Genomic DNA, 9,387 nt, shown 5'->3' with positions numbered 1-9,387 from the left:
CCCGCAAGACGTGTGTCTTGACTATGTCCGGTCTCCTGCTTGTGTATCCTGTCCGGTACGGATCCCGTCTATCTCGTCCTGTTTGATATCCGACTCCAGTCTCCCATATCGAGTATCGATCCCGTCTATTTCGTCCTGTTTGATAGCTGACTCCAGTCTCCAGTATCGGGTATCGATCCCGTCTATCTTGGCTTGTTTGATATCTGACTCCAGTCTTCAGTGTCTGTTATCGATTCGTCTGTCTCGTCCTGTCTGATAACTTGCTGCAGTCTCTGGTATCCGGTATCGATTCCGACTGTCTCATTCTGTCTGATACCTGACTCCAGTCTCGAGTAGCTTGGTTCGTTCCTGTCTGTCCCGTCCTGTCCGGTATTGATCCCGTCTGTCCGGTATCTGCTCGTGTATCTGGTATCGATCCTGTCTGTCCCGTCCTCTCCGGTATTGATCCCGTCTATCCGGTATCTGCTTGTGTATCTGGTATCGATCCGGTCTGTCCCGTCCTGTCCGGTATCGAGCCCGTCTGTCCAGTATCTGCTTGTGTATCTTGTATCGATCCTGTCTGTCCCATCTTGTCCGGTATCGACCCCGTCTGTCCGGTATCTGCTCATCTATCTGGTATCAATCTTGTCGGCCTCTGGCTTCCTGTTTTTCCACGACGGACTTCTGTCTAACTTCTTCCGCCCAGCGATCGCTGAATCACGGGCATTCTCGTAAAATAAAGCTTGTGTGAAAACGTTACGCATCTGGGTCCTCCTTCTGTTCTGGTTCTAACAAAATGGGCAGTAATGTAAACATGTTAAAGATACAGTAACAATGGAATTCAAGAGAAACAAAGGTTTAAAAAATTTATATATTTTCTTAATCAAACAATTTCATAACAGATATGTGAAAGCAGCTGGGTAGGCTTGCTATATGTGGGTTTGACCGTTTAACAGTCAAATGCCCAGGGAGACAAAGCTGTTGCACAACCTGGTGGTCCTGTACCGAACACTGCAGTACCACTTCCCAGAGGCTAGCAGATTTGAAAAGTCCATGATGGGGGTCTAAGGGGTCCATAATGATAGGCAGTGCTTCTGGCCAACGTCCTGAATGGAGGGAAGAGAAGTCCAGATTTTCTCCGCTGTCCTCACCACCCTCCTAGTACTGCCCCAGTTAAACTGTTTTCATACTTGCCTGGACCCATCTCATCTCATCTCATTAGCTGTACCGCTTATCCTTATTAGGGTCGCGGGGGTCTGGAGCCCATCTCAGCCATCTCCGGGCAGTGGGCAGGGGACACCCTGAACTGGTTGCCAGCCAATCGCAGGGCACACGTGGACAGATAACTCACTCGCTCAGTCACACCTAGGGACAATTTGGACCTGCCAATTCACCTGAAATGCATGTCTTTAGAATGTGGGAGGAAACCGGAGTGCCCGGAGGAAACCCACGCAAGCACGGGGAGAACATACAAACTCCGCACAGTAAGGCCGGTAGCTGGATTTGAACCCACGCAGGAGGTTCCCACGACCTCAGAACACGCACTAACCACTGCGTGATGATGCCACTTACCAAGACTCTTCTGTGTCTGTGCACGTAGCACTTTGAGGTTTACAAGAAAACTGAAATACTAGGTGAGATCGAATATGCAAACTTCTGCTTTTGTGTGATTCATTATATCAAGACCACAGGAAGCATCCCCGTCTCACCTTATCGAGCATCCCACCGTGGATCCAATCTATTGATTCCTTCATTACAAACAAATGCGCCGGATATGGCTTTTACCTTACTGAAACCGTATTGTTGCTTTATGATACATGTTTTGATCCTCAGCTGACAACGGAGCGATTGTCCTCAAGTCACATAACATAACTGTTCACACTTCATGACTGCCACCGGTTGCTTTCGTGGAAAACAGTGTGGCATCACACTTACCTTTTGTTCAGTCAGAGATTTGCTACCTAGTGATAATCTGCACAGATATCAGCAAGGTATTGCAGCAGTCCCACCTTGTCAAAGTATTACACTGACGTGGAAATATTAGGGATACATTGGGTTATATTTGGTATTTTTGTATCCTATATCTCCTATTTTATTTATTAACACAAGGATACTGCTGGAAACGTGAATTTTCCTTACGGTGATGAATAAAGTATCCGTATACCTATCCATCTATCTATCTAACTATCTATCTATCTACTCCAGTCACTCCTCCAGTCACTCCTTGTCAGTCCGTCAGCGCACCTCTGCATAAACAAAGCAAGCACTTTGACTCTGGCTCCTGTCTTCATCTGTATCCTACTCGTCTGTTCCTAATTTCCTGTTTGTCTCTATTGCCTAGTCAAGTCACATTTTTTGTTTAGCTCTTAATCACAAAATGTCTCAAAAGACTGCACAGGATTACAATTACACCATCCCCTGATCTTGAACCAACATGCGAGCAAGGAAAAACTCAAAATCTCATATCTATCAATCTATCTACTCCAGTCACTCCTCCAGTCACTCCTTGTCAGTCCGTCAGCGCACCTCTGCATATGCAAGGCAAGCACTTTGACTCGTCTTCATCTGTATCCTACACGTCTGTTCCTGATTTCCCGTTTGTCTCCGGCCATCGACCCGTTTTGCCCATTTGACCACGTTCCGATCTCCCGCTCCGGCAAATCCACTCCCGCATTCCGATCATGCTCCGATCCCGTGAGCTGCTTGCTCCCCCTGTCCAGCGAGCACCGGATCGCTGGCGTTTGTGTCCTCGATATCCCAATAAACTTTTGAGTGAAACGATACGTGTTTGGGTCTACCATTTGTTCTGGTTCTGACATATCTATCTATCTATCTATCTATCTATCTATATGATTCACAATTGCCACATTGCCTACATATAATATTGTGTACTGAAATATATTGTTTTTGTGGTCTAATGATAACATTTCCGTTTTAGCTCAAACAATGAAAATGCCCAAAAAAATGTAATGTCATAGCATTTATGTTTACTTTTATCAACTACAAAGTGAATTAAATTTTACATTTCATGACACAACCCTTTTACTGCAAAAAAACAAACTATTGGCAGAAAATGATGCTCATTTAAGGTACAAATTTCCAAATGCTAAGATATTTTCCTTGCTGTTCCGGTAAAATATAATAGTGTATACTTGAAACCAGAAAATCTGATTTATTGGGCTGCTCAATTTTAAATATTTTTCTTATGCGGGTAAAAATATTCCTTAAAATGAGCAGATTCATCTCCCATTCAGAAATGTTGTTCAATTCAATTTTATTTTTTTCTTTCTTTTTTAGAGAAAATATTTAAATATGTTTAAAAAATATTTAAAAGGTGAGGTGTGTCGTTTAAGGTGTCCTTAAAAAGTTGAAAGTATAATATTTTGTCGATTAAGTATGTATTAACAATGGCCAAAGAGCACGTATGATTTATTTGCTTTTATCTTACGTTTGGCAAAGCTGTTTGGGGTGGAACACATTAGGTTGGAGGAATGGGGTCATAGGTTGGGGGTCGAGGGGAGCATCATGTTTTGTTATTTTGTTGGTGTAACGTGAACATTGACACAGCAATGATGATGATGGTGAAAATAGATATGGTGGTAGTGCTAATGATGATGATGATGATGATGATGATGATGATGATGAAGTGAGTGAGTGTTAAATGTAAATACACAAATCTTAAGAAATAATAATAATAAGCATATGCTTCTTCTGTCACGATTGCCCATTGCCCTCATCTGTGCCCGCTCGTTTGTCGCAGCTGCTGCTCGTTGCCTGAATGGCTCTCCTCCTATTCAAACTCAGTGCTCTCATTCACTCCGTCAACGAACCTGTGCACTTACAAGTCAAGCATTTTGACTCTGTCCGGTATCCTGCTCGTGTATCCGGTATCAATCCCGTCTGTCCCGTCCTGTTCGGTATCCTGCTCGTGTATCCGGTATGGATCCCGTCTGTACCGTCCTGTCCGCTATCTTGCTCGTGCATCCTGTATCCAGTATCAATTCCGTCTGTCCCGTCCTGTCCGGTATCCTGCTCGTGTACCCTGCATCCGGTATCGATCCCATCTGTTCCATCCTGTCCGGTATCTTTTCCGTGTATCCAGTATCGATCCCGTCTGTCTCGTCCTGTCCGATATCTTACACGTGCATCCTGTATCCGGTATCGACCCCGGCTGTCCCGTCCTGTCCGGTATCCTGTATCCTGTCTGTCTCGTCCTGTCCGGTATCTGGTATCAATCCCATCTGTCCTGTCCTGTCCAGTATCCTGCTCGTGTACCCTGCATCCGGTATTGATCCCATCTGTTCCATCCTCTCCGGTATCCTTTCCGTGTATCAAGTATCGATCCCGTCTGTCCCGTCCTGTCCGATATCTTACTCGTGCATCCTGTATCCGGTATTGATCCCGTCCGTCCCGTCCTGTCCGGTATCTTGCTCGTGCATCCTGTATCCGGTATCGACCCTGGCTGTCCCGTCCTGTCCGGTATCCTGTATCCTGTCTGTCCCGTCCTGTCCGGTATCTGGTATCAATCCCATCTGTCCTGTTCTGTCCGGTATCCTGCTCGTCTGCCCCTGGCTTCCTGACTTCTCTGCCCCACTTTTTCTGCCCAGCGACTGCCGAATCGCTGGCGTTTGTTTTCCCGCGCATGACTGCCCCGCTTCCGTAAAATGAAGCTTGGTGTGAAAACATTACGCGTTTGGGTCCACCGTCTATTCGAGTTCTGACATCTTCCAATTCCTTTTCGGACATGTGATATTAAAAATGTTTTTGTTTTTTGACTTGTTCTTTTATTTTGTTCAAAATAAATTTTCTTTCATTATAATACATGGTTTTGTATAAAAGTTTGAGACAGCAGCAAAGTGTTTTGTTAATGTACCCGAGGAATGTTTAAAGCTTTACTCTTGCAAAATATCCTTAAATATACTACTGTTTTTAGATAAGGATTAGCTCCGATGTATGTTTTTCTCATCATGCCTTACCCCTCTTTTTGGTGATGGGCGTTATCTTATTTACGTACCACGGTTGTCTCTCATTGGTGCACTGATAAACTACGTTGGTGCGTTTGCTGTGACACCATGATCACCATCATAAAAAGAGCGGCAACTAAGGGAAAACAAGCTTCACAGTCAGAGGGAAGAAAGCAAGAAGACATTTGATGGTGGAAGAAACTCTTCACATTTGATCAACTCCTAAGGTACATTTTTTGTCATATTTATTGTATTTTTCTGCAATATACTTTGCACTGTTTGAATTTTGTGTGGATGTTGTCATTTTCAGATTTAATTTTATTCCACGAGAGCTTTCACTGAGCCAAACTTCTGGTCTGTTTTTCTTGTCAGGAATTTACACAAGGATGGAGTGGTATGTCCTAGTGCTGATGCTGAGTTTGCCCCATTCCATGCACGCACATTGTTCCTCGCAGTGTCACAAATGCTTCCAGCAAATCCAAAAGCCCAACAGTGCCTTCAGTAGCTTGGTAAGAAAACGGGCGACTGTGCTTTTGATAAGACCTTATACTCTTGATATCGGTGTCGTATTTCGTGCTGGTGTGTAGTATGGATTTCGATTTGAATTGTACTCAAATAATAAGGAGATGAATCCAATTTAGTATATATGCAATTGTTTCATTTTTCAAGGACGATAGTTCCAAACGTGCTCTCTATTTTGTTTTAGAAGTCAGTTTACCATGGATTTCATACGAGGTTCATATTTTTTCGTTGTCTTTCGAAAAAAATACAAATAAAATAAACATCATTGCGACATACTGCCTCAACCACCACTTTTTGTCACGACCAGAACAAAGGGTAGACCCAATCGCGTAACGTTTTTCGCAGGATTATTGAGATCAAGCGTAAGCCGCTCACAGAATCAGATCGTGATCCGAATCCGGAAATGGATCTTCAGGAGCGGGAGATTGTGGTGTCGAAGACGAAAAAAACAGGTCGATAGCTGGGACGGGAAAGCAAAACGTGGTTGGGGTCAAAAATTAGGAACAGACGGGTGTAAAACGAGTGCAAAAAGCGGGACAGACGGGAGTCAAAGTCAAAGTGCTTGCCTAGTAGAAACAGAGGTTCGCTGACGGACTGACAACAAGCAAGTGAAAGGACGGAGTTTAAGTAGGACTGGGAACCAATGAGGAAGCCAGCAGTAGCTGGAGCCAAACGAGCAGGCACAGTTGAAATTAATCAGTCATCATGACCCTTTTGTCATCTATAATGGTGTAAATAGCACTTTTACAACACTATTGGACCCAAATGTATATGATTATTTCATACAAATAAATGCAACGAAAATAAAATAAAATAAAATATTGATAGATGGTACAAAAAAACAGTTCATTGCACAATTATCACTGTGAATATACAAGTATTATATCAAGGATTTGTTGTAAATGTTATAGAACATACTACTATGATGGGAATTTTGTGACATGGTGTACTCTTGTAAAATCTATTTTTTATGTTTGAGATAAACAAAATTTTAATCAATTAAGGGCGTCGTTTTGGCATGGACGGACCAATATTATATATATGATCACTTGATAAATGCACCATGTCCCCACCAATGCCAATACCAAACCGATACCCTTGGTGTGTTGTATGGGTTTGAATTTCTTTTGCACTTATGGTATTAATATTATTTGAGCACATGTGCAATGGTCATATTTCAAGGGACTTGGTTCCGAAGTGTCCTCTCCATTTTTATTTGTTAAAAAGAGTCCGTTTTACATGGAATTGTGGGAAGGTCATATTTATTTTGGAGCCTCTCATTATCATCACCTTTTGTTATCATCTGTAATGTGATAAAATGCTCTTTTACCACATTATTGGACCTCAAATGATATGAAAATTGTTTTAAATGTAAACAAAGATATATGATAGAATCAAACAAGGAGCCAATTGCCTGATTAACATAGAGAATATACCATGTTAAACAGTGCGTTATCGTGGGAATGTTTGAATTTTATTTAAGATACTACGGTGGGAGTGTAATATCTGTTTTCATGTTTGATATAAACACATATGTCAACCAAATGCATAGTTTTGGCGTGGAATATCGAGTAATCATTGTTTTGTCCCAACCAATATTATATGATCACTTAAATAACGCGCTATGTCCCCAAGTCCAAACCTGCGCCTTTAATTTTATTTTTAATTTCTAAATCACTGAGCAACACCTAAACACACAGGGTGTGCTATACTTTGAATATGAAAAAGTAATCTTTACAAAAAATATATGTATTTCCCCGAAAAAAGCTTTGTTACAGATTTGAAGTACGCCGTCTTAGACGGTGCGCATGTTCACCATTTGTAAAATTGTTCACAGAATCCACAAGCTTTTGAGTTCCTCATTCATATTTGGAGGGATACATCTTATGATCTTCAACATGAATATATATACTTTTTTTTTTTACCCAAATCGTGTATTTTCAGTGATATTTACATCCCAAGGGATATCACATTCTTTGAAACACTCTGTATTGTTTGAGCGCTTATTGAAGAAAATACAAGAGAAAATGCAAGGGATTTTACTATAAAATACAAATAAAAATGAAAATTAAATCGTGTTTGGCTTTTCTTGGCTCTTTCCCTTTGAATGTTTGTGTTTCAGTTGTGCGGGGTGTTGTGTCCGGATCGAGCGGCGCTGTGCGGACAAACAACCGGGCTTGGAGACGAAAAAGCGCCTCCCGAGGATGAAGCAGAGGATGGAGGCAGCAAGGAAGATGACGCACTCTTCGTCGAAAATTTGGATCGGACCACCAAGGAGCTTCTCTCCACTCCTTGGCAGGAGGAGCACGTCACGGAGGCTGACTTGTTGAAGAAAACCACCGGGGAGAACGGAGCGGACACGGGAGACGCGCGCGAGAGCCGGGAGGAAAGCGCGCTCCGTGGCTACGACGTAGTGAAGCGTTACGGAGGCTTTTTACGCAAATTCGGTCCTAAATCCAAGAGAAGCGAGCTCGAAGGGCTTCAGAAGCGCTACGGGGGATTCATGCGGCGGATCAGACCCAAACTGAACAACATCAAGTGGGACAAGCGCTACGGAGGCTTCCTGCGTCGTCATTTCAAGATCTCGGTGCGCTCCGCCGAGGAGCCTTTTTATTCTTACTACGACGATCTGAGTCGAGAAACGAGATGAACTGCGCATTGCAACGAACGCTTACTACAGCTTGACATCATTTTTCATCTATTTAACCCCCCAAATCATGCCTGCTGTACTCGCTGCCCTCTTGTCCGTTCGCCGGTGAATTCCTGACTGATGCTTGTTTAATAAAAACAATGATTAACCTAAGACTACTACTTTTGTCTATGAATAATGCATACCTGTCACCCTCCACGGCTCCATGCCCTTACAAAATGTTGTATTTTCCCTTACAAAATAATCTTACACCATATTTTTTTTCAAACGTGTTTATTTATGTAGTTTAACATGTTATATTGGACATGCGTTTTGTTATATCACGTACAGTGGAACCTCGGTTCTCGACCATAATCCGTTCCAGAACCCTGTTCGAAAACCGATTTGGTCGCTCACCGAAAATCGTTTTTCCCCATTAAAAGTAATGTAAAATGGATTTAATCCGTTCCAACACCCTGAATGTTTACCATGAACGTAAACATGAAGCTAACCAAGGCTAATCGTACGTTCGCGTTAGCGTAATCTTCCGTACGAAAGATTACGCTAACATGAACGTATAAAAATAAAAAAATCAGGTCGTTTACACGTCATTTAGCACCCGGGTCTCCACAACAAGTGGTGAGCGGTTAAAGGATAAAGAAAAGAGATTGGCAATACCCACAAGCATGTTGTTCTTACAACAACTTCTACATGAGATTTCCATTGTTTTAAATGTATATTTTGTTTCATAGTAGTAAAATTTTGTGGATTAATTTAGTTAGTTTCACAACACAGAACTGAATTAATCACACAATTTTGTAGGGAAGTGTCAGGACCAGAAAAGAAACAGGACCCAATTGCGTAGCGTTTACCACAAGTTTTATTGAAGAAAAGAAGAAGGGTCTGCGCCACAATCCAGTGTTCGCTGGGCGTGGGAAGCAGGTCGCTCTCGTACTCGAATTGTGATCCGAACACGGAAGTGGATCTTCTGTAGGGAGCGATGGCGGTGTCAGGGACGGAAAAACTGGTCGGTAGCCGGGACTGGGAGAGCAAGGCGTGGTCGGGGTCGGAACAGGGGAGTAGACGTAGTCGGGGACAAAGGGGGTTGTAAGCCGGGACGGGAGAGCAGACCTGGTCAGGATCAAAACAGGTCGTAGCCAGAAACAGACGGGAGCAAAAACGGGACAGGTGGGAGTCCGGGTCAAAAACGGCTTGGCTAGTATACACTGAGGTTCGCAGAAGGACTGACCACAGGGGACTAATGGGACTAGGTTCAAATGGTGACAGGGAGCC

At 43.0% G+C, this 9,387-nt stretch overlaps 1 protein-coding gene across 1 annotated transcript; it reads left to right on the top strand.

Annotated features, from left to right (window-relative positions):
* The first annotated feature begins 5,306 nt into the window (after positions 1–5,306).
* pdyn (prodynorphin) lies at positions 5,307–8,268 on the top strand. The gene is made up of 2 exons (XM_088330987.1): positions 5,307–5,452; positions 7,588–8,268. The coding sequence occupies exons 1-2, from the start codon at positions 5,330–5,332 to the stop codon at positions 8,113–8,115; spliced, it is 651 nt and encodes a 216-aa protein (XP_088187113.1). The 5' UTR covers positions 5,307–5,329; the 3' UTR covers positions 8,116–8,268.
* The last annotated feature ends 1,119 nt before the right edge of the window (positions 8,269–9,387 follow it).

This window comes from Urocampus carinirostris, chromosome 3, assembly GCF_059441175.1.
Source record: "Urocampus carinirostris isolate Australia breed hairy pipefish chromosome 3, RoL_Ucar_1.0, whole genome shotgun sequence".
NCBI classification, from domain to species: Eukaryota; Metazoa; Chordata; class Actinopteri; order Syngnathiformes; family Syngnathidae; genus Urocampus; species Urocampus carinirostris.
Note: the sequence above shows the minus strand (reverse complement) of the source record. Positions and strands in the feature narration are given on the sequence as shown.